The 25,762-nt window shown below is 40.6% G+C and overlaps 1 protein-coding gene across 4 annotated transcripts; it reads left to right on the top strand.

Annotated features, from left to right (window-relative positions):
- Nucleotides 1–5,464: 5,464 nt before the first annotated feature.
- On the top strand, nucleotides 5,465–25,511 carry atp8b4 (ATPase phospholipid transporting 8B4). Of its 4 annotated transcripts, none has more exons than XM_039615887.1 (29): nucleotides 5,466–5,707; nucleotides 5,936–6,057; nucleotides 6,378–6,439; nucleotides 11,020–11,078; nucleotides 11,160–11,273; nucleotides 11,362–11,460; nucleotides 11,554–11,615; nucleotides 13,190–13,262; nucleotides 13,465–13,535; nucleotides 13,683–13,762; nucleotides 13,884–14,042; nucleotides 14,186–14,274; nucleotides 14,570–14,766; nucleotides 14,870–15,078; nucleotides 15,932–15,975; nucleotides 16,067–16,232; nucleotides 16,314–16,502; nucleotides 16,697–16,812; nucleotides 16,936–17,100; nucleotides 17,184–17,295; nucleotides 17,376–17,481; nucleotides 17,645–17,786; nucleotides 18,163–18,346; nucleotides 19,088–19,311; nucleotides 21,011–21,094; nucleotides 21,567–21,812; nucleotides 21,910–22,048; nucleotides 22,128–22,258; nucleotides 24,778–25,511. In XM_039615887.1, the coding sequence occupies exons 3-29, from the start codon at nucleotides 6,406–6,408 to the stop codon at nucleotides 25,123–25,125; spliced, it is 3,642 nt and encodes a 1,213-aa protein (XP_039471821.1). In that variant the 5' UTR covers nucleotides 5,466–5,707; nucleotides 5,936–6,057; nucleotides 6,378–6,405; the 3' UTR covers nucleotides 25,126–25,511. The 4 variants fall into 4 exon arrangements, with proteins under 4 accessions (XP_039471819.1, XP_039471821.1, XP_039471820.1 ...); XM_039615886.1 differs by having other exon boundaries at nucleotides 5,932–6,057; XM_039615885.1 differs by lacking the exon at nucleotides 6,378–6,439 and having other exon boundaries at nucleotides 5,465–5,707.
- The last annotated feature ends 251 nt before the right edge of the window (nucleotides 25,512–25,762 follow it).

Genomic DNA, 25,762 nt, shown 5'->3' with positions numbered 1-25,762 from the left:
AATACTTGAGTAAAAGTACAAAGTACTCTTCTCAAAAACTACTCCGAGTACTAATTACTTTTTAACAGACTGATGTTTTATTCTGTCGTCAATAGCAGGCATTTAACTCGATTCACCAGTATAAATATTTATGCTCAAAGCACATTTCTCAGATGAACAAGGTATAGAAAGGTAACTTGTTTTGTAAATAAATGTAGATATAAAAGGAGGAATTTTGTTTGTTAAAACAATGACAAAAATGTTTCTGAACATGCGTAGAACCGTTTAAACTTTTCCCCATACACTGAACAACAGGCAGGTAAGTGTCTTAAACTCTTAGCATTTCTGTCACACTTTACTTTCTGAACCTTTTGTTCAGTTTCAGCAAGAGCTGGTTTTCTAAATTAACAGATGCTATTCGACTTCGTTTGGCTGTGAAGAGTAAACCAGCACAGCTAAAAAGTCGTTCACACGCGGCAGAAGCAGGCAGAGCTGTGTTCAGTTTAAGAGAGAGGTTTTTGATGGCTGAGAAGGAGTGCAGCAGCTCCATAGTGTCTGTGGCACAAGCAAGATAACCATCAAGCTCAACTGCACTTTGCAGCCTTCTGGAGATTGGTTTGGAGAAGAATTCATCTTCATCAGATGACTCTCTTTGCTGATCCTCACTCTCATGCTCTGTCGTTTCAAGATGTTGTTTGATGTATGTCAAGGCTGTAATTGCAAGTAGATAACACAATTTTGTTATTTAAATTTCAGTGATTCTTCCTGAACACAAATTTAAAATCGGCAAATTCTCAAGAAGGATTGTTTAGTATTCAGGACAGACCATCAATAACTTACAACATATTAGGTGAAATACTCACTTAAGCATGTGTTCAAATGTAAAAAAAAAATAAAATAAAAATGGGATCACATGAATCCTTACCAGCCTCTATTACATCTGCTCTGTCAGTCCAGGAAGTCTTGAACTTGGGTAAGAGGACTGCAGCTGCAGCCAACTCTGGCTGCAGGTAAAACCTCTTACCTCAATGTGTTTTTTTAGATTAGACGCTGAAGTCTTGTAAGCTGAAATGACTGTAGAGGTCAAACAAAGTTTCCACTGCATCTGGACGCTGTCTCCTTTTCTCCCTCTGTACATGAAAAATTCCTCCAGGTACGGCCACGGGCACTCGTCCTCCGTCTTTCTACATCGTTTTCATGGTTGACAGTGTTGTCCTCTGTCTCCATTTTGGCTTCTTTGTCTCCAAATCTATAAACTAGTTTATACTCCACCATTTAGCATCTCTAGACACCTGTGCCTGCTGCTGCAGCGGAGTTTATTCTTTGCTTACGTCTTAAATTGGCGCGGTCGCGACCCACGGCCTCATTGGCTGCAAAAAAGGTTTGAATATTAATTCAAATTGTGGGCGTACTCAGTAGCGACTTTTGATTTTATAAGTAGCGAAGTACCCAGATAGCAAGACGACATTGAATCTATGTTGATTTTTCATCCGAACCGTCGTATATGGTCGGGGTTGAAATGCCAATGTTGTAACAACATTGAAATACTGTGGTAAACCGACGGTCTTACTATAGAGACGTTGTAACGATGTTGATTCACCGTTGTTTTTTTGTCATTGATATTTGATCTATTTATAGTCGACCAGGTGACAACAACAACGTCGAGAAAACGTCTATTTATAGTTGACGATCATTCGCTCCGGTCACCATCAAAACCATCGATTTGTAGTTGAGCATTAAATTGCACTGCAACTGATCGGGTATAAAGTACCAGAGAAAGTAGATTTATTGTTCATTTGTTATCAATGACTTGGTCTAGTTCACCAGCTTTAAAAATCGTGTCTACGTGCAATTTATGTATAGTTGACCGGGAAATTAAAGCAGCGATCACTTGGACTATTCCGCAGCACCCTCTCACATTGGTACATCCCCAGGTATTCATTGTCTTCTACAGTAGAGCGGGACATTTGATTTACTCTCAGCGGAATTGACCGGAGAAGGCATCAGTTCATGCACTGCACTGGCCTGCACCACGATTAGTATAAGGTAAGAATGAATGATTTTTTTTCCTACTCGTTATTTCCATGTTTGCATTTGAATAACAGTAAAAAACTCGTTAATGTTGTACATTAACGAGTTTTTTTTACTGTTATTTACGTTGCTCCCACAAAATGTGGGAACCCGAAATTGTGTCTACTTCTTGCAATCCGGCAACAAATAAATTGCACTGCGAACAAAGTATATCAACAAAGAAAACATTTTTGTTTCATAATTTCTTCGTTATATTCCCTTACAAAGCTAGCTTTAACGCTTCGAGTTTTCCTTTGTTCTTGCCGTCGCCTCGGCGCTTGACCCAGACTTTCGCTCTGTAGTTGCTTAGTACTACAAAAAATTCTAAATCTGTGATATATGATTGATAAACGTAAAGTTAACTGTATAAACGTGTTCAATGACTTTGTTACTTTTGATGATTGGAGAGCACTCGCTTCAATTCGCACACGAAAACTTTAGACTCAGTTTGAATGCTCACGCAGCATGCCCACGTGACTGTACGTTGCACGCGTACATGACTTTCCGTTTGTGCCTTGAATAATAAGGCTGTCCACACGTACCAGCGTATTTTTGAAACCGCTGATTTTTCTATGCGTTTGCACCTTTTGTCCACACGTAATGTATGTCTGGCCGTACATTGTGTTTGTATTTCCAGGCACATTTCACGAAGCAGAACGCAGTCTTCAGAGATATCCACGTGAACGCTGTGATACGTCTGACCTTCAGTCCGAAGAAGAAACCCAGACCAGTCTTAAAAGAAAGCACAAGTAAAACCTTTTTATTCACAAACATATCTTTGATTGTTAAGAATTTATAATCTTGTCTTTTGTACATATCTGTGGTGCTTGCATACTGCAATATCACCACATAATATAGTCCAAAAAGTGTGAAGTTTGTAAACTTTTAAAAATGCAAAGCCGTGTACACTTGTGCACTTCAAAAATTCATTGTATACTGTACCTTCTTGCACGTCTCTGTTTCCTGTGTGTGTTGTTAGAAATCAAACTAACTTTAGGAAACAATATGCCAAAAGCATATTTACAATTACTTAAGACCGTTTTTAATTTCTTTTCTTTAGACCAAATCCCTGTACACATATACGGACTCAGAGGATGAGCAGCCTACAAAAAATGGTTTCCCCAGGCCCCTCGAGTGAAAATACCAGGTAATAAAATACTGTCTAGTGTCTGTGTACATATCTGTGTCTGACACGAGGAAACTTTTTTTGACAAGTTGTCTGTATTCTTAAATACTTAAAAATTATCTTTTCTAAACAGCCCTCATCACTCCGCAGTCTGCCCCCAGCCCACTGATAGCAACCATCATAATGCCCCACCCAGCTCCCGGCACCTTTCGCCACTCTGGCACAAACCGACACAGCTTTGCGATCTCGCCAGCATGCAGAGTCTGATGTCTTCCCTATAGATGGTATGCTTTTAAAAAAGCTTTAAAGCTGCATCACAATGTCATTGTACTCTTATCTTAAAAAAAACAATTTATACTCCTGAATGTCATCTTGTTGTGATTTTTTTTTTTTTTTTTCTGTAGATTCCAGAGACTCTGTGAGGCCACTATTACAAGGCAAGTTTGAAAATCTTGGAATTTCACAGTTTACATGGTATAACAAATATATGTGACAGGCAAAAACTAGTAAACACTTTTAGCAGTTACAAGAACTAACAAATGAATATCCAACAAAAGGGAATAGAAATACATTGTACTGCCAATACTTTGGTTTATTCTTTGTATGACTTGAAAATCAGGCTTTAGGGAAAACTAAATGACATGTTTCTATCATCAATTACATGAAGTAAACACACAAGCACTTGCATACACATTTAAGACATGAGACACGCTAATTCCATCTCTTAAAATGTGTCTATAGGTGAGACGCTTTGCGTTGATTGGTGCTGCTGGACCACACTGGAGGTGCGAGTCCGCCGTGTAATGGTTTATGCCATTACAAAGGAGCTGGCCTCTGTACTCAACTGGGCAGGGAAAAAACCAAGGACCAGACAAAGCAAAAAGGGCATTTAAAGAGACAGCGCTGTGCAGATGCATATTTGGTAAGTTTTAACATTTATTGTAGTTTTATGAACCTAAAGTGAACAATAAAGGGATCAATTGATGTGCTGGGTGCGTTTCACATTTCCTATGTCTGGTTTTTGCTATATTACTTTGTCTTTCTTAATAGCAAGACTTTCATGTCCGGTTAATCTGGAGATGGAGTCTTTGGTCTTCGGCTTGTTTTGTCCTCGGGTTGTACACTTTGTACAGCCCGAGGACCCCATGTTTTCCTTTTTTTTTAAAGGATACGCGGCACACCATGCTAAGACATATCACATTTTCAGCTTATAGCTCTTTGGGAATCAAATGTGGCAGTTTGCTGATTTCCGCCTGGTGACTTTCATGTTTATCAGCCTAGGAGTTTACATACTTTCTCCCTGCTGAAGACAGTTAACAAGAGCTTATTCATGTGCTCTAATTCCCTTTTTTTTGTCTTTGTTTTTTTGTGTGTGTGTCTATTTTTGTCCTAGATGGCCTGGCGTAGCAGCTAGGGGCGAACTCTGTCTGAGTTGGTCTTTGCTCAAGCAGTCCAGAAATGGCTCAGATATGCTCCAGATCGTGCGGGTGGCGCGCAGGGCCGCACATCATCCATCCCCATCCCGGAGTAAATAATAAAAGTGACGTGAAACATAGAAATGTAAATAGGAAACTTTGTCTTTTAATAAAGTATTTTGCAAATGATACATGTCTATTGACCTTTTTTGGTTTTTTTGTTTTTTTTTCAATAAAAAGCAACTGTACGAAAGAGGTGGAAAATTAATACCATAGCTCAACAGTGTTTCAATATCAGAATCTGACATTGTTTCAATGTCAACAGTGTTAGAAAATATAACGTAGAATCAATGTCAGGTTTCAACATTGATTCAACATCAAAACCTGACGTTGTTTCAACGTTAAAAATGGGTGCAAGAATGACGTTGGGTCAACGTCACACTTCAACGTTGCTTCAATGACGTCGCCTCATATTGACTTAACATTGTTTCAATGTTTCCTTGCTATCTGGGTAGATTACATGCTGTAAGTTGTACTCAAGTATGAGTAAAATTACACACTAGAAAAATTACTCATAAAAGTACAAGTACTCAAAAAATCTACTTAATTACAGTAACGTGAGTTACTGTAATTCGTTACTTCCACCCCTGGTTATTACTGTCTTTTAACGGGAAAGCACTTTTGTCAACTATGTTGTTTCTTAAAGTGCTCTATGTAAGTGCTTTCTTTCGTACTACTAAGTACTGTAAAAAATGCAAAGCTTGTAAAGGCAATAAAAGCAATTTAGATTAGATTCAGATAATTAAAACTAGGCTAGGGTTAAACAATAATCGCACTTATTATTGTTGGCTTAGTTTGGAGACAGGTTGTTACCTTCCTGTTTAGCTCTTTTTCACTTGGTTGCCAGGGTGACACGTCTGAAAAGCGTAGCCTACCTGCTCCACACAGTAAACATACTTCTTTTTTTTCTGTTTCGTGTTTTGCCAAGAGACCGGGCTGAGTAAGGGAGAGAGGGGGGGGGAGAAAGAGGTGTTCATTGCAGCACACTCACACTCACTCACTTCCACTTCTCCCAGAAGAAGAGGGCTGCAGCTTCATCACCATGTCGCGGCTCTCGGTGAGTGATCGTCGGATGATTTCTGCTGCCTCTCGTTATTTCTCCGCTCATTTGTGGCTGCTGATTGTTGCCTGCCTGCACCATCCTCACAGCCCACGCCGCCCGCAGTCCTGCTTTCTTTATTATTATTAGCAAGCTTCTAACCGCAACAGCGACAGCAGCATCACCACAGCTGAACAGCGTTTTTTCTTCCTGTGTCTATATCTCTGATGATTTCTGTTCAGGAAGAGGGCGACAGGGTCCGCTGCGAAGAAATCAGCGGAAGGCGCTACTTGAAATAAATGGTCGCCGGTAAATGACAGGATACATGGAGATAACACAAGTCTGCGCCTGTGAGAAATCTGTGCAAGGTAAGAACTGGATAATTGCGGTCACACTTCACCTTTTTGTTTTATTCTACGCACAGATAGAGAAAACTTCAATATAGACAGGCTCCTTCTTTTGAAAACGAAGAGCCTAGATGTGCACTTCAGCCAGGGGTTACACCTCACCTGGAAACCCCAATGAGACACTGGGGATTTGCCTTCTGCTGCTTACACCAGCAGTTTAAAAGCGCCTTGATAAACAGTCACATGTAATGCCATTATGGTGCATTTATTGCTCTTTCCTACACCTCTGCCAGTGCAGGGTTTATTGTTTGTTAAGCCTGGGTCCTCCATCTGCCTTCCAGGGAAACCCTCGGGAGGTCCCAGGAGAAGATGGAGGCATTCTGGAGAAGAAAACCTCATGTTGGTAAGACTGATTTGTAGTTGTAATTGATTTCTTTATAACAACATTACAATGCATTCCACAATGCAATATCTTAAAAGTAGGGCAAAAATGCAGTTAAACTGTGAGGTTTCAGGCAGGCGAGTTGCATATAAATTTAAAACACAGGAAGTTTTTTCTTTTTTTTCTTTTAACTTTTAAAAGCAGAAGGCGGAGCTTGTGCCTTCCTCGCTTCGCAGATGTTCTCCTCATCCTCTAATGGTGCAGTGCACTGCTTTGGAAAGATGAAATGTAACTTCTCTCTTTCTCTGTGCTGGTGTGCGCCTGTGCTATCTGTGCTCTTCACGTGCTTTGTGTATGCAGATTGCATGTTTGTCATCTGCAGCATCCTTGTGCGCAACATTACACACACAAAATTAAATCAAGGTGACCTTATGCTGAGTGAAGGCATGTGTATTTCCTTGCACTTTGGATGGGATTTCAATTCCTCAATAATAGGTGTAATTATCCTTTTAGGAATAAAGATGTGGCATTGCTAGTGAGACAGCTCACCTTAATGCTTCCTGTATTACTGTTAGAGTCCTCAGAGTGAGTGACTACCTGAAATATTTCCTGAATCACTTCACTGTAAGCTGTTCAGACTTGCATCTCTTTTCAAGTCCACTGAAATTCCCTGAAAAAAAAAGAAATATTTCCCTAATTATATGCTTAAGCAGACCAAATGGTTTGAACAATAGTGGCCTCCCTTAATAATTAAGTATCATAGTAAGTGATAGCAGGATGATCCCAGCTGTCGTGTTAGATGCTCTATCCTTTTGCAGCTCTGTGCAGGTGCGTTATGCATAATTCAACAATGTTTTAACCTTGTTTGGAAACAGCAGATCTGTCAGTGCACATGCTCTTTCGGGAGCTCCTTTGTGTAAAAAGTTAAAGTGCTCTGATAAATGATCTCAGCATTTGCAGGAAATACACCGGCTCTTGTTTGAGAGTCAACATTTTTCACATCGAGACTGATTAGAAAGGGTGGCCAGACATATTAATGACCCTTAATGCATCGTGTTTATGTATGACCCATGAGAAAAATGTCAAAGTTGGGAGATGACGTCTTCAGCTGTTGGGTAAGACGGGCAGGCCAAGGCAAGGTGTGTTTCAAGTAGACGCATGCAAAAAGACATCATTTGAAGCTTTACCAAGTTTAGGGGTTTGTAGTTTCACCTGGCAAGTGCTCGATCCTGGGCGGAGACGCATATCCCTTTGGGATGGGTCGGGAAGGACATCAGACATTAAAATGCTGGCAAATCAAATATGCAGAGCTACCTGCTGCTGTGACCCCTTGTGAATAAGGGAGCAACTGAAAGTAGCTTTTACCAAGTCAGCCTTTTTTAAGATGCCATGGTTAATCCATTATACTTCTATAGATGTCACATACACAAAGTCTTGCTCATGAGAAGAATGGAACGCAGGATGAAAAGATGAGTGAAACTACATGACAGTTTCACTAAGAAGTGGTAGAGAAGGGTGTTTTGAGCTTCTGAGAAAAAAAAAGGGTGTGCGCTTTAATTTGATAGATTAGTTAAACATGTTGTATCATGTTGACTGATGAGCTCTAGAAGGGCTGGTAGGATTTTATTTCATTTAGTCAAAGTAAAGGCTTCCCTTTTCTCGTTTCCACCATCAGTGTGAAGCTAAGTGAACTGATGACGAGCTTTAGATTAACTTTACAAGAGCCTTTCCAGTCTTCTCACTTTACAGTCTGCAAGTGTGTGAAACTGAATTTTTGCAAAGGATTCTTTGAACTAAACTTTGCACAAAAAGTAGAGAAATTTGTGTTTGGTCAATTATTTCTTTGTTGTTAGAATTCTGCTTCTTGTCAGTAAATCTTATACCATTGGGAAGCTTGTTTATTTTCACTTAAATGGTGCCAGATTTGTATTTGTGGGTTGAGCAGCAGAGTTGAATGTGTGGGTTGTGCCCGTGAAAAACTTGCCACATCTTCTCTGCCTATGCCAAACAGCTTATTCTGCTATTGACTCTTGTTTTGAGCTTCTGGTACACGAGCATGGATCCTGCTACAGGGGTCAGTTGGTGTCTGCTGCAAGCATGCCATGTTTGACTGATGTGCGCCTGTGCCACTGGGCAATTTCAAGCCGGTGTTCCACAAAAACAAGTTGCACCATTATTTGGAGTAAGCCCTTCAAATTTATGGCCAAGTTCTATATAATAGGGGATGTGACAAGCTAGAAGTGGGCTTCCCAAGAACATAAGAAGACTGTTTCCTCACCCTATCAGCACCCTGTAGGCAGTCTTCCACAGATTTGCAGTCAAGGTTTTCAGGACTATATGGTTATAGGTCTCTACCCAGACAATCAGGAAAAGACCACACAAAGTCCGCTCTCCTAGGACTGCCAGGAGGCCTGCCATGACTGCATTTCACCATCAGGCTTGTTTGTGCTGGTGTCAGCAACATGTGCACTTGAACCTGAACATGTGGAGGAATGTCATATCCATCTCTAAGTCCAGATTCTGCCCAATGCAGTTGGATTGTATGGTCAAAGTGTGGAGAAGATGCAGAGAATACTATGCTCATTGCTGAACTGATAGGGTAACAGCTTTTGTTCGAGGTAGTATGGAGGTGTGTGGTGGCATTTTCCTTACTAGAAAAACAAGGCTGGCCATCTTTGCAGGCAGTCTCAGTGCAGGGAGATATCAAGTTGAAATTGTGCCACCAGTGGCCATCTTATATCTACACAGTCTGGGACTGAAGTCTGTCCTTCAAGATGATAATGGGTCTCCCACAGATTGGGGTTTAACAGAAACTACCTCCAGAATTTGGGAGCGGAGAGGATAAAATGAACTGTCTGCAGTCCTGACTTCAACTTCATTGAACACTATTGGATCAGCTTGGGTGTGCGCTTCATCCCAGAGTGACCAACACAACCACACTGGCTGACTTGTGGAAAATGTTGGTTGAAGAATAGGATGCCATCCTACAGGGTGAGGAGAAGGTGCCAGGCTTTTGTGGATGTGTCCTTCCACATCATGCTACTGAGGCTGCTGAGAATCAATAGCAGAATAAGCTGTTTGGTATTGGCAAAGAAGAACTGGCAAGTTTTTAATGGGCACAGCCCACATACTCAACTCTGCTGCTCAACCCAGCCTGTTCTTTACAATTGTGGCACTATTTAAAGGGGAATAAACAGGCTTTCAAATGGTATAAAATTGATTTCCCAGAGCAAATAATTGTTTTTTTTGTTTTTTACAACAAAGAAGGTGTGTTTGAATCAACCAAACACAAATTTACCGGTACCCACAATTTTGGTGGCGGTGCTCCAAAAATAAGGATGTCTGTTTTAATACATATAAAGATATGAATTAAAGATCTGTCTCCACCATTATCCCTCAATGAAACTCGTATTCAAAGTTCAGGAAATAAGACTTAGAACCTTATGTTGAAATAGTAATCAAAGATGTCGTTAAACATTTAACGGAGAAATAATAAAAAACATGTGCTAATCAAAGAATTACCTCTTCTTGTACCAGATAAACTGCGAGTGAGCTCTCCATTGTAAATATAGTCAAACCTTTTTTTTAAAGGAAGTTTTATCAACCACAGTCAAGCTTACGGAACTAAAAGTGGGACGTTGCAACATCACGGGGTTTGCTGGCTTGACCATGTAATACCACTCTTGTGAAATACGGCAATGTAGGAAAAGGTTTCATCATCCTTATCTTCAGTAATCACCACAACAGAGGAACATGTTGGCACTTGAAACACCCTTTTACTTTGTCTCTTCATAAATAAGTCATCCTTTTATTTGCAGATAAGTGAACCGAGACCTCTGCGTCCTTTCTCTTACAATAAATAAAGAGCAAAAGAAAAAAAATCAATCTAAGACAAATTACTGTGTTCAGTAAGAATGGCCTTGAGAATAAAAAAAAAGATAAAATACACAGTTATGAAACTTTACCCTAAGTTAACTAAGCTTTCTTTAGGATTTGGCTCTCATTTCAAGATGTGTTTTGGAAGGAAAATAAATGTTAGGGCAGTCTGAAAGAAAAAAAAGTATTTTAAGATTTTAAACGGAAAGAAAATATAGACAAATGGCCAAAATCTCATATTGATGTCAAATTTGTTCTGCTATGTGTGTGTAAGAGCCAAAGTCAATACTTATGTTTTGTTTATTTGTTATGGTGGCACAGGTGTATAGCTTTACCTGTATCTCAGGTGATTGCATGGGGGTGTGGTCGCAGTCTATTTACCTGATCTCTGTGTTCGCAGCAGATGTTGTTGGGTGAGTGGTTTGTGGGCAAACTTTTTTGTTGACCGTCATTTTTTTGGCACATCAGTTAATGCATGCGCTATTTGTAATTTGATTGAAAGCGCAAACGTTTGTCTTTGTTTTGTTCTTAAGATAAATACGCAAAGTACAAGTACGACTCATTATGGATTATTGGAGGCGCGTCACAGGGACACAACCAACTCAGCCCTGGCCGCGGCTTTATTTATGGATGAAAGTCGCAACAGTGTGTGAGAGGCAGACTTTAGATGGAACGAGGAGCTCTTACTTTAAATTCTCCTTGCCTCTGTGTTGTCTTCTCTGTAGAGAAAGAGCGCCGCGTGAAAGCCAACGCGTGGGACTACAATGACAGGTTCTCTTATGCCGTAAGTTACCTGCATTAAATTTGCTTTAAGTGTCGGCTGTGGGGTTTCATCGGTGCTGTTTCTAACGATGTGAATCTTCAGGATAATCGCATCAAAACCTCAAAGTACAATATCTTCACCTTCCTGCCCATCAACTTGTTTGAGCAGTTCCAGAGGGTGGCAAACGCTTACTTCTCAGTGCTCTTAATACTGCAGGTAGGAAAAAGTGCTACTGATTGTGTCCTTAAACTATAATTTGATTGATGTAGGAAACAAAGAGGGCTAATGCAAACTTTGCTCACAGTTAATTCCAGAAATATCCTCCCTGTCCTGGTTCACAACCATCGTGCCTTTGGTGTTTGTGCTCGTGATCACGGCTGTTAAGGACGCCACAGATGACTATGTTAGTTTCATTGTTTATCTCTTACAATTTGTTTGAATGATATTCTTTTCACATCTTTTCTTCAAATTTGTAACCCCTTTTTAAAAATTTCAGTTCCGATACAAGAGCGACCAACAAGTCAACAACCGGCAGTCACAGGTTCTCATCAGAGGAAGGTACTCTATGATATTCCTCTGCCTTTCTCATTTACACACCCAGTTCGGAAAAAGTTGGGACGTGTAAAGTGTAAATAAACAGAATGCAATAAAAACAAATAACATGTCAAATGTTTCAGCTGAGAAAGCATTTAAAAAGAAACTTAAAGAAAACAAAACAAGAAGCTGTCGAATTTGATGACAGCAACAAGGATAAAAAGGTTGTAATGGGGCGTGTTTACAACTGTGTAGCATCCCCTCTTCTGTTAACAACAGTTCATAAATGTCTGGGAAGTGAGGAGTCCAGCTGATGGACTTTTGGGAGAGGAATATCCCAGTGTTGTCAGATATTAGATTCTAGCTATGTGAAATTAATGAAAGGTCTGGACTGCAGGCAGACCAGATCAACAACCCAGACTCTTCTATTATGAGGTCATGCTGTTCCAGATGTGAAAGCTGCCAGTTCTATAGGCACTGATGCACTGACATACCATCAGAGATGCATGCATTTGAACTCAGTGCTGATAACAAGCCGGATGGTCCCTCTGCTCTTTAGACCACAGGACGTGGCGTCCATGTTTTCCAAAAAGAATTTCCATTTTTGATTCATTTGACCAAAGAATAGTTTTCCACTTTGCTTCAGTCCATTTTTGAATGAGATTTGCCTCCAAGACACAGAGGTGTTTCTGCTTTGTGTGATCGAGCTTTAACCTGCATTTGTGGGTGATACGGTGAACTGTGTTCACAGACAGTGATTTCTGGAAGTGTTAATGGCCCACAGTGATCTCCATGAGAGAATCACACCTGTTTTTAATCCAGTGGCATCTGAAGACCTGAAGATCACAGACATCCAGTATTGATCTTTGGCCTGGAGATTTCTCCAGATACTGAATCTTTTGATGATATTATGTGTGTATATGATGTTAAAGTCTTTACAACTTTACGTGGAGGAACATTAATTTTAAGTTTTTTGTTATTTTTGGGTTTTTTGCACTTTGGTGAACCTCTGCCTGTCTTTACTTCTGAGAAACTCTGCCTCTCTAAGATGTCTTTTATACCCATTAATGTTACTGACTTGCTGCCAAATCAAAATCTTCCTCCAGCTGTTTCGTTTTAGCACCACTTACCTCTCTGGCCTTTTGTTGATCGCATCTTAAGTTTTTTAAAGACGTGTTGCTGACACTGAATTCCAAAAAGCGAATATTTTTCATGAAATACAAAAATGTTTCTGTCAATCCTTTATTTACCATGGGCACCTTTGAGCACTTTTTAAATAACTGTAACTCTGTTACTGTTTCTGCTGGAGACCAAAGTCAAGCTGTTTCAGAATGAAGAGAAAACATGCTTTATGGGGGGATTTGGTGTAACATGGTAATATGAGACATTAAAAATGGACTGCTGTCTGAACATGGACAGAAAAAAATCAGGTCTGCTTTTTGCCATGTGCACTTCCCATTTTGGAATCATTGCATTCTGTGATCGTTTACATTTTAAGCAGCGTCCCAACTCAACTCTGGAATTGGATTTGTAGATGCTTTCCTGCAGTGGCTACATTTACAGATATTCCTAACCTTTTGTGTTTCCTGTTTTTCAAGTTTGCAGAATGAAAAATGGATGAATGTTCGAGTAGGGGATATCATCAAACTAGAGAACAATCAGTTTGTTGCTGTGAGTAAAGCATTGCTATGACACTCTCACACTACACGCTAGAGTGTAATATCAGCCTTTTAGATTAACATGTAGTAAAGAAAATGGGTTCTTTGGGGGGAAATGGGGCCAGCTGAGTGCTGTTGCAGGTTCAGTGATGCAGAAATTGATTTATTGCCTTTTTTTCCACTGCTGAGTAATTTTGTATTGGATTCACACACAGGCAGACATCCTCCTTCTCTGTAGCAGTGAGCCTTATGGTCTGTGCTATGTTGAGACTGCAGAGCTAGATGGGTAAGTTCTGCGCAAGGTATAAAAAAAGTGAGGCGGGAGCAATCGCACAAGACATTCATATGAGCACAAAAAGTGCACACGTATATTTAATTTGACGTTTAGCAAAAATAGCCAACTTTTCTTTGTCTTCCTTTTTTTTCCCTCCAGAGAGACCAATCTAAAAGTCCGCCAGGCTTTAACCGTTACCTCAGATTTGGGAGACATTTCTAAACTGATGGACTTTGATGGTGAGATGATGCCAAAGTTTTTATTTTCACATTTTCTCTCATTTTGTCTACTTGTATCTAATTATTTGTGACAGTTTGATCAGTCATGGCTGATGAATCTTTGTCTTCCTTTGTTCCTCAGGAGAAGTCATTTGTGAGCCTCCAAACAACAAGCTGGATAGGTTTACTGGAACATTATACTGGAAAGGCAATAAATATCCTCTGGATAATGAAAAAATGCTTCTGCGGGGCTGTGTACTCAGAAACACTGAGTGGTGCTTTGGAATGGTCATATTTGCTGGTAATAGTTGGTTTTTAATGGTTTTATTCTCCACATCCATTAGCTGCGTCTATATTTTTCTTCTTTGCCTCGATGGAAAGGTCACAGACAGTCTTATTAATATTCTTTCAACACTGACGGTTGTTTGTGCGTCTGCTCAACAGGCTCACAAACCAAACTGATGCAGAACTGTGGAAGGACGAAACTGAAAAGGACCAGTATTGACAAACTCATGAACACTCTGGTTTTGTGGGTAGGCTAATTTTTGTAACTCTGCTATGCATTTATGATGCTAGCATGGGCTGATGATTGTGGCTTGGTTGGCTATTTTAAAAGCAGCCGTTCTTGTTGTAAATAAATTGCAGAGGGAGGTGGACTGTGTGATTTATTTCTCTTTGAAAAGCTGGCAGTCCAGAGTTGCATTCACAGGTTTTAAATGTCACATTTTGCACCTTTTACTACAGATATGCTCATATATGCATATACAACATACCACTTTATTTGATGCATCTTGGGGAACAAAAATATGTACTCTTCTCTTTTTTCAGATTTTTGCCTTCCTTATTTGTATGGGAGTTGTTTTGGCAATTGGACACACTATTTGGGAGACGTATGTTGGCACAAACTTCAGAGTGTTTTTGCCGTGGGACACGTTCCAGATTAGCGCTGTGTTCTCTGGATTCCTCACCTTCTGGTCCTACATCATCATCCTCAACACTGTTGTGCCCATCTCGCTGTATGTCAGGTAAGCACCTATGCAGTCGTCGTATAAGACATTTTCAAATTAAGGCAATCACACTTACTAGGAAGCTGGTAAATAGTTGTATTGCTCAATACACTTTCTTCAGTGTGGAAGTCCTGCGACTTGGTCACAGTTACTTCATTAACTGGGACCGGAAGATGTACCACAGCCCGATGGGCACTGCAGCCGAAGCTCGCACCACCACCCTGAATGAGGAGCTGGGCCAAGTGGAGTTCATCTTCTCTGACAAGACAGGCACCCTGACCCAGAACATCATGGTCTTCAGCAAGTGCTCCATTAATGGACAGATGTATGGTATGGAGCTGTAGTACTAGTGGCCTCTTACAGGGTTAAAACACTGGGCTAATTAGCCTCTCAGTTAAATTGGGCTAATCTTCAACAAAAACTACTGAACAGTTTAGGATGGGAGCTGTGTGATCGATAAGTCTAAATGTTTTTGTTTTTTTTAGTTTGTTCACCCTAAAATATTAAAATAGTTTGGTCATATTTACTGTAGCAGACTTCAGGGGGTAATCCTGGCAGCCAGGTCCAACCACAGAGGCGATTACTTCTCAATCTTCGACAAATCAATTAATGATAAAGCTCTCAATTGTTCGCCTTTCCCACCACATCTCCGACTTGTTCACTGTTTATAACCCAGTTAGAGCTCTGTCCCTTTTTTAAGTGTTCCTGAGATCCAAGTGTGCTGAGGCTGCTTTCGGTTACCGCGCTCCTGTTCTTTGGAACCAGCTACCTGCTGATCAGGGATCAATCACATCTGTGGCGACATTCAAAAACAGGCTCAAAGCCTTTCTGTTCACACAGGACTTCAGTCAATAGCTGTGTGCTTGTGCTTTAACCCCTTAACGCCTAGCGCATCATATTTGAAACATGGGATTTTTTAGACTTCTATATCATTGGTGCCCCTCTCCCCCCCGAAAAAGCAAAATAGATTGCACGATATGTTTTTCAGCAATAAATAACAACATTTTCAAAAAACTTGAATTTCCTGGCAATTGCTTCGTGGTTCAGGCTTTAAGGGGTTAAGGGGAATTGTAAACCTGCAGAGGTTTTTATGTTTTTCTCTTCTGTGTTAAGCACACTGTGTTCACTTATAATCAAATGTGCTATATAAATAAAACTGCCATTGTTACTTTTATGTTTTTAGGTGATGTCTACGATGAATTTGACCAGAAGGTGGAAATTACAGAGGTGAGCAGATTGAAAAAAGCAGAAATTCTTTCTCTTTCTAATGAAACAGATGTGACACAATCACTGAGCTGGTGCTTTCATGTGCCCTCAGAAAACAGCCTGCGTGGATTTTTCCTTCAACCCTCTCTGCGACAGAAGGTTCAAGTTTTTCGACAGCAGCTTGGTCGAAGCCATCAAAATGGAGGATCCTGCAGTGCAGGAGTTTTTCAGGCTGCTGGCCTTGTGTCACACTGTCATGCCAGAGGAGAAGAGCGAAGGTAAACATACATGATCCAGACACTGTAGCTGTAAAAATTCAAAGAACTCCGATTCACTGATGTGTTTATGTTCAAATGAAGGAAATTTGGTGTACCAGGCACAGTCACCTGATGAGGGAGCACTGGTCACTGCGGCGCGAAACTTTGGGTTTGTCTTCCGGGCGCGAACCCCAGAAACCGTCACACTGTGTGAGATGGGACGAACCGTCACCTACCAGCTTCTGGCCATACTGGACTTCAACAACGTGCGCAAGAGAATGAGTGTCATTGGTTAGGTCTTCACTCATAACAGCAACGCCACGATTAATTCACAAGTAGTCATCATGAAACTCTGTGGACAATAATTACGAAATAGCAACACGAGGCAATATGTCTGATTATTTTGTATCTACTGACAATTTAGTTGACAGCCAAATAATCCATGTATTATTTGTCCTCTTGCTGCGTTTTGTCTTGTTATATAGTGAGAAGCCCAGAAGGCCAGATTAAACTCTACTCCAAAGGCGCTGACACGATTATTTTTGAACGTCTGGATCCATCCAGTGAAAACCTTATGTACACTACCTCAGAACACCTCAGTGTAAGTGTTATCAGAGTGGATAACATAATGTCTCCTTCTTTGTAAATAATTGCACCCTGGATCGCAGATTTAATGATTTGTTCTCTTAGTCAGATGTTTATTTTTCCATCGTTTTTCATGCAGGAATTTGCTGGGGAAGGGCTTCGAACATTAGCTCTGGCCTACAAAGACCTCGATGAAGATTATTTTAAAGTTTGGATGAAGAGGCTTCTCTTTGCCAGCACTGTAATAGAGAATCGTGAAGATCAGCTTGCTGTCCTTTACGACGAGATTGAACTGGGCATGAAGGTAAAATTGACATGCTTTTGTGTACACTCCCAAAGCGATCGATCCCATTTAGTCCTGCTGACTCACTGCTGACTTTGTTGAAGCTTCTAGGAGCCACGGCAATTGAAGACAAACTTCAGGAGGGAGTTCCAGAGACCATCGCCTGCCTAAATCTAGCTGACATTAAAATCTGGGTCCTTACAGGGGACAAACTAGGTACCTGTGAATGATGACTTTAATATCGGCTAGATTGTCTGTGGAAAGATACACAACTGTAAACTGTTTAATTTCATTAGAGACAGCAATGAACATTGGGTACTCCTGCAACATGCTGCGAGATGACATGAATGAGGTGTTTGTTATCTCCGGCCACTCCCTGCAGGATGTGCAGCAGCAGCTCAGGTGACATGTTATATATTTTTTGCATTTAATTCACATTCAGGGTGGTATTCTCTGGATATTAAATGTCCCATTTATAGAAAATCTGTGAATTTAAAATGCTAAAAAGCCGCCTTGAAGAGAATTCTGGTGTGATTCACTTTCACTGCCTTTCATCTTTCCTCAGGAGCGCCAAAGAGCACATCCTCGGCCTGAGTCGCGTGAGCAGTGCAGGACATGTTGAGAAGACTGATGCGTTTGCAGATGATTCTGTGTTTGAAGAAGCTATAATTGCAGAGTATGCCTTAGTTATCAATGGACACAGTCTGGTAAGATAACAATGAAAAGTGGTTTCATGGAGACTGCCTTTAATTAAATGCTCATTTCTACTTCTGCGCTGGTTTTTGTTTTGTTACTGATGCCCGCTGGTTTCACACTGTTTGCTAAATGGCTCCGATGTTCTTTGTTGAGTCTGCTGCGTCTCTGCCTGCTGCGGCTGAACAAAGTCTACAATAAGCTCTGCCCTCGGCTTTATTACAGGATTTTATTAACATCATTTTACACGCGAGCTGCTCTCTTGCTGTGCCCCGGGCAGAGTGCATGATGCACACAGGGATGTTGCTTAGTGTCCCCTCCGCAGGGGGTTGATGTTACAGGACAGTAATAATAGGTTTAATAGGTGTGGTCTGGGTATTTTGCCCTTAGGCTCACGTTCTGGAGCCCCAGCTGGAGCACATCCTGTTGGATTTGGCCTGTCTATGTAAAACGGTGATCTGCTGCCGGGTAACGCCAATGCAGAAAGCTCAGGTGGTGGAGCTGGTAAAGAGGCACAAGAGAGCTGTCACCTTGGCCATAGGAGATGGAGCCAATGATGTCAGCATGATCAAGAGTAAGTTTCAGACCATCCACGTGTGGCGTGCATGTAGTATGTATTACTATTACAAAGTGAAGTATAACATTTACAAATGAAAAGAAATATCAGGAGTTCTCAAGAAAATATCACAAACTGATGTGGATGCATATTCTTCTGCATCCAAGGGCTCAGTTCATGTGTGTGTAGAGGGAATTTTCAGCCTTGCCAGAGGTAAGGCACTCACTCCGGATGGGTGACAAATTAAAGGAAAAACCTGAGGGGAGCTGGTAATTCTGTTATGCTTCGAAGGGAAATTTTGCTGGCATGGTTAAAGATCACAGGGAGCACTGTGAATGAGAATGCCCACATCCACAGGGCACAAGGGTAACTGAAAGATTATGGTAAACTATGTGAATCATATAATATGACTTATGCAGTCAAACCGCTGAGTACTTACTGGGGTGATTCTTGGATGAATGTTTGTTCTTATTTTCTGCTTAACAGAATTTTTCTTTTTTTGTATACCATACAATAGCCAAATCATTTACAACGCCCTCCCCTGCCCCAACACTTTACAACCAGCCACACACTGTGTAAATGGCTGGTTGTAAAAACATTTCTTCATTTATAAAAAAACTCAGTCCAGACTGTTATTTAACGATGTTTGTGAATATATTTCCAGAATCTTGTCATTTCGGTCACTGGTAAAAGCTGTTTGTAATGATGAATATTTCAGTTTTGAAGGGCAGTGCTTCACATGCTGTGTTTCTTACTCAGCTGCTCACATCGGTGTTGGGATCAGCGGACAGGAGGGGATGCAGGCTGTTCTGGCCTCAGATTACTCCTTTGCCCAGTTCCGGTACCTGCAGAGGCTCTTGCTGGTTCACGGACGCTGGTCTTACTTCCGCATGTGTAATTTTCTGGGATATTTCTTCTACAAGAACTTCGCCTTCACCCTGGTGCACTTCTGGTACGGTTTCTTCTGCGGCTTCTCAGCTCAGGTGAGAAAACTGTAATGAAGCCTTCAAGCATATTTGAAGCTTTTTTTTTTTTATGTGTGTGTTGAATCAATTATGCATGCCAACTGTCAGGTCTGGTTTTGTGGTGAGGTCACGGAGGCTGACCTCAGGACCACTGGAATAAATGTGTCTCCTTCTGAGTCTGTAGAAGCCACAAGGCCTGTCAGGAGTGTCTTTTATCTAATTTAGGAACAGACCGAGTCCCTTTTGTTCCTAATAGACTAAAGGTGAAGGAGATGTGTTCACTTTGTCTAGAAGGAAGAGTAGTCGGCAGAAGAAATAATCTAAATGTTCCCTGTTGGAGGACAGTCTTCGCAACCGGGAACAATACAGTCTGTCAAACCTTCCCCTGGTACACCAGCACAGATAGGCTTACTTGTGTAGAGTTTTCAAAAGTAGAAGAGGCAGAGCCTTCAGCTATCAAGCACAGCTATGCACTTTGTCAGGCAGACGCGCTCTCTGCTTTTAAGGTTTCTTTTAAAACTTTTACATAGATCTTAAAATTAGATCTATGTAAAAGGTGTTTCAGGTGATCGCGAACCATCCTGTAGTCCTGAATATAAACTCAGACTGCTATTGTACTTGTTTTGCTTTTTCCATTTTATTGTGATCATGTAAACAACATACAGAAAGTAATTTAGAAAAAAAGATAAGAGAAAAACAATACAAAATAAAGCACAAAATAGTTTAGATATCGAAAAGAAGTGGGAAGAAGTGCACACTTATTTAATCCCACCTCTTCTCCACGAGTTATCAGTTAAGATTTATCCAACGTCTTATTGTTATAACCTGAAATATACTATATGCGCAATATATACAAATAAAATAAATGGAATCTGAGCTGCAAAAGCTATATACATATTTATACAATTACAATTTAGAACGCTTGGTTTTACAGCTCCAGCTCCACACATCAAAGTCAAATACCTCCAGTTTAGGATGGCTAACTGTAAAAATCTGGATAAGCAGAAGTTGTGAGCATAACTTGATAAACGAAGAGAAACTCAAAATCTTCCTTTTTTTTTTTTTTTATCTTGTGAAAACAGCAAAGTTAGGTCTCATTTTGAAGTGCTTGATGTTTGGACATTGCTTTAAGACCCCTCTCAAACTGTTCCCCAGTTCACTCCACACCAGTGACAATGTCACAGAAACACAAAAACTTTTCCCCACAGTACACACATTCACAGTTTCGAATTTGCAAAAACTCCTTAAATTATAACTTCATCTATTTACAGAACACATGGTTTGAATATTTTCTGGTAGTTGAAGTTTTATTGTTCTGAACAAAATTTGTGCTGTTTGGAATTTCAATAGATTTATAATTTTCCGTATTTCAGGTAGTAGTTCAAGTCAATTTACATGATTCATTTGCATTGTGAATGATTCAGACTGCCTTTGTTTAGAATAAAAAGTGAAGGTTATGTATGTTTATACTTATTGTACCACAGACTCTAAATAAGGTGAAACACGTGAACTCTTCCATGTCACTGACTTTCATCCATGTTCTTCCAGTTTGTGTTCAGTCTTGTTTTCCTTGATGCCTCTGTCCTCCTCTCTGGTCTGATCTTTCCTTTGTTCTCTCTGATACTGAGCTGGAAGCTGGACCTCTCGCTCTTCTGAATGTTTGTCCTGTATAGCTGGGGAAAAAACCCTGCTCTAATAAAATGTCCTCTTTCCACAGACTGTGTATGACCAGTGGTTCATCACCCTCTTCAACATTGTCTACACATCGCTGCCAGTACTAGCAATGGGACTGTTTGATCAGGTAATAATAGATCTTGTACAAAGTTAAATAACTTAAGTTTTATTTCAATGTGGCTATGCATATTTTAAAACTTTGCACAAAAAGCTAACTTTTTTATTTCAGTAATCTCTCTCTGATGGTAAGCTCCTGAGCCGTCTCATAGTTTAATTTTGTTTCTTCTTTTCAAGATACTGTCAAGTCATTCAGGTGAATATTTTATTACTGTTGACCTCTTTCACTGTGTCATGATTGATAAACCCATCAGACGTACCTAAAAGTCTAACCCTACAGTAGGTTGTAGCTTAAATTTAACCCATGCGATTAGTGTTACTAATCCCAATTTATACTCTACACTCATCCCCTTTAACTGACCATTTGTCATAAAACTGCTGCAGAACATTTTCCTCAGTATCCTCCCATCATTTAATTTATTTCTTATTAAAATAAACAAGAGTCTATAATATCATACTCATGCTTTTTCTGTTTTCTAAAGGATGTCAATGACCAGAACAGCCTTCGCTACCCAAGTCTGTACAAACCCGGCCAGCAAAACCTTCTCTTCAACAAGCGTCAGTTTTTCCTGTGCACACTGCAGGGGATGGCCACGTCATTCCTGCTTTTCTTCATTCCCTACGGGGCTTTCCCTCTCATGGTGAAAGAAGACGGCTCCCCCTTTTCAGACCAACAGGCGTTTGCCGTCACCATAGCAACGTCCTTGGTCATTGTTGTAAGTGTTCAGGTGAGACTGCAAATATCACAAAATACTGCCAAAACAGGACTGCTAAATGAAAAGAGGGTCTTATTTTTATCATGGTTTGATGCACGTCTGCTCCTAGATCGGACTCGACACGCACTACTGGACTGCAGTCAATCACCTCTTCATATGGGGGAGCCTGATGGTGTACTTTGCCATATTATTTGCAATGCAGAGCGACGGCTTGTTTGGCATTTTTCCGAGCAGTTTCCCATTTATCGGTGAGTCTGGTTCAGTGTGGCGTACGCAAGAAAATTACGTTGATACGAGAAAATTGCATTTCCGTTTATTCCTCCTCAGGCACGGCTCGTAACTGTCTGTCAGAGAAGAGTGTGTGGTTGGTTGTTCTGCTCACCACTGTGGTGTGTGTTATGCCTGGCTTAGTCGTCAGGTTCCTCAGAGTGGATCTCTTCCCGACGTTGACAGACAAGGTACAGCAACTGCAAGTTTACTCAAAATATTTTTACTGAGATATTGTAGATAGTTTACCCAAAAAAAGGGAAGCACAAAAAATGGTTACATTGAAGACAGAACAGAATTCTCACGTTAACACATAGGTAAAGAAAGTTAGCAGAACACCACAACCCGGGAGAGGCGATTAATGCTGACAATGCTGACCACACAGAAGTTAGCTGTAACACAACTGAATTTCACATTCCCATTAACACGGTGAAGCCTACAAAGTGGAAGGTCGTCGGACCTCTATGAAATAAGCAAATCGGTTAGTCAGCAGGAACGTCCTTAAATTGAAGATTAGGGGTAATTTGTCAGAAAAAGACCCCAGATTTGATCAAATTTGCCACCATGATTCTGGATGGAGCAGTGGATCTTTTCAGGACTGAGACACGACATGAGATCAGCAAGCCACTGAACATGGGTGGGCGGGGCAGCAGCCTTCCACCTCACCAAAATGGCACGTCTAACCGAGAGGGAACCAGAGGACAGCAAATGACATTTTGCCCCGCTAATATACTTATCATCCTCACCCACTGTAGCAAAAAGAGCAAAGAGGGGGTTGAGAGCCAGTTTCAGGTCGGTAGCCTCGTTCAGAGTACAAAAAAAACTCCTCCCGAAAATGTGCGAAGGCAGGGCAGGTCCAAAACATGTGGGTATGATTGGATTGGCATCATCAGACCTGCACCTATTACAGCGAGGGTCTAAGTCAGGATAAATCTTAGATAATTTGGATTTAGATAAATGGGCCCTATGAACTACTTTAAATTGTAATAGGGAGTGGTGAACGCAGAGTGATGTGGAATTTACCAGAGTAAGGACTCAATCCCAAATGTCATCTGACATAGATACAGCCAACTCTTCTCCCCATGTGGATTTAAGGCCTTCAAAGGGAGCTGAAGTTACAGCAACTGCAAGTTTGAGCAAAACAATGAACACCTGGTGGAAGTAACTATGTCAGTATAGTAAAGTATGAAGCTTCATACTTCAACTAAATTTAATAGGCAAATAGTACTTCACTATATTTATCTGACAGCAGTAGTTACTATTAACTCTTTGGATTAAGATTTTTGCACAAAAAAAAACTACTGAGGATTATGAAATTGTTCATAAAAAGTAATAACTAAGGAAAATTACAAATAATAAATAGAAATCAGTGAAGCAGATCCTCCCTATATCCTCTCCAGACTCCTCAAATTCATCTGTAAACCAGCCTCTACGACTAAAACAACTAGACTTAAGAATCAAACCAACTGCAGCAGTAAAATGCTGTTTGCAGTATTGGTAACCTAATTCTTATCGTATGAGTTTCTGCAGAATTAGCACTTTTACATACAATATATTGTCAAAAGTATTTACTCACCCAACCAAATCATTGAATTCAAGTGTGCAATCACTTCCACGGCCACAGGTGCATAAAATCAAGCACCTAGGCATGCAGACTGCTTCTACAAACATTTGGTAAAGAATGGGTCATTCTCAGGAGCTCAGTGAAGTCCAGCATGGTACTGCGATAGGTCCAGTCATGAAATTTCGCCGCTACTAAATATTCCACAGTATTTCCATCTGTTAGTTATAACAAAGTTAATGTTATAATGTCATACATGTTATATAATTTTATAACAAAGTGGAAGTGATGGAAACAGCAACTCAGCCACAAAGTGGTTCGCCACGTAAAACAGAGCAGGGTCAGCGGATGCAGAGGCACATACTGTGCAGACGTCACCAACTTTCTGCAGAATCAATCGCTACGGACCTCCAAGCTTCATGTTGCCTTCAGATTTGCTTAAGGACAGTTTGTAGACCCTTGTGAAATGCAGTGGTGTAACGCACACTGGGGGTGATGCTTGATGCTGTTGCCAGGAGAACAGCATTTGTCTGAGGGTATAAATTTAAGTAAAAAGTTTGGTGTTGGGTTTTCGGGTGTTGGGCTCAGCCTTTTAGTTCCAGTTAAAGGAATTCTTAATGCTTCAGCACACAAAGACATTTTGGGCAATTTCACGCTCCCAACTTTATGGGAACCGTTTGGAGACGGCCCCTTCCTGTTACAACATGACTGTATGCCAGTGCACAAAGCAGTTTTATGAAGACATGAATGAGCCAGTTTGGTGTGGAATAACTTGACTGGCCTGCACCTCAACCTGACATAACATGTTTGGGATGAATTGGAGCGGGGACTGTGAGCCAGGCCTTCTTCTCAAACATCAATGTTTGACCTTACAAATGTGCATCTGGAAGAATGGCCAAAAATTCCCATAAACACCGCTAAATCTTCTGGAAAGTCTTCCCAGACAGTTCAAGCTGTTATAGCTGAAAAGGGTGAGGTGACATCATATTAATCCCTCCTTTTGGCAATATAGTGTATACTTTGCTAATAATACTTTGTACTTTTTAAATTAGATTTAGGTCTTTGCTTTATACATTGGGGACTTTATATATTTAATACCCATGTGTTGTGTATTTACATACTTTTCCCATCCATGATGTATTTCCGCAGGTTCGTCGTCTCCAACAGTCCAGGAAGAAACAAGGACCTCAGGAACAGAACCTGAGGCGAGTACGCAGGACAAGCTCCCGCCGCTCTGCCTACGCCTTCTCCCACCAACAGGGCTTCGGCGAGCTGATTACCTCAGGCAAAAACATAAGGAGGAGCACAGTCTCTTCACTTTGCGCTCCCGAAAGAATAGCACAAAGCCACAGCTCCAGCTGGATAGAAAACATGTTAAAGAGGAAGAATGAAGTTTCCTGTGCCTCACCTGAAAGTGAAGGTGGAGCACCAGAAAGCGGCAACAGAGCAATACAGACTCGAAGCAAAAAAAGCACGCAGACTGAACTCGACATTTAAGACACTGCATACAGTAAAGGGTACCGTATGCATGGATCCTACAGACCAAGCACAATTTTGAGTGAATCTTTGCTCAAATCAGCTACACAAATGTACCTCAGTTATTTTTGTTGTTTTTTTTTGTTTTTTTTTAAAAAGTGCGAGTTATGCGGACACTGAATGTTATAAATGCCAGCCAAAACATAATTAAACGAGGGAACCATTCCCGAATGAACAAAGAAATTGGCAAACCCTCACTCTGACAGCATAGGTTATTTTTCATGACAATATTTGCATGAATTGCAAAAGTTAAACATTTATCGTTGCTCAGAAATAATCCAGTTTGACCTTAGTTTTGTACCATTATAATGGCATGGCCTCTTCTGATTAATAAAGACGTTTCAGTACTTTTAGCTGTTACAAAACAAACCTTTGTGCAATAAAAACAAACGCAGTTCCCAAAAAAGTCAGAACGATGTATAAAATGTAAACAACGGCAGAATGGCAATCATTTGCAAATCTCACACCCATAGTGTATTCACAATACACCACAGAAAACTTAGCAGATGTTTAAACTCAGGAAACATTTGAAGAAAAACATTTGATTTTAAATTTGATGCCATCAACACATCTCAAAAAAGCTGGGACATGGCCATGT

Source organism: Oreochromis aureus, linkage group 7 (assembly GCF_013358895.1).
Source record: "Oreochromis aureus strain Israel breed Guangdong linkage group 7, ZZ_aureus, whole genome shotgun sequence".
In the NCBI taxonomy this organism is placed as follows: Eukaryota; Metazoa; Chordata; class Actinopteri; order Cichliformes; family Cichlidae; genus Oreochromis; species Oreochromis aureus.
The sequence above is the reverse complement of the archived record's forward strand: the minus strand, read 5'-3'. Positions and strand labels throughout refer to the sequence as shown.

Excerpts from the sequence above, each read along its gene's own strand:
- atp8b4 (XM_039615885.1), top strand. The coding sequence starts at position 6,003 with ATGACAGGATACATGGAGATAACACAAGTCTGCGCCTGTGAGAAATCT. Across the intron at positions 6,058-11,019 it reads CTGTGAGAAATCTGTGCAAG|AGAAAGAGCGCCGCGTGAAA; the intron begins GTAAGAACTGGA and ends TCTTCTCTGTAG. Across the intron at positions 14,043-14,185 it reads TGGAATGGTCATATTTGCTG|GCTCACAAACCAAACTGATG; the intron begins GTAATAGTTGGT and ends TCTGCTCAACAG.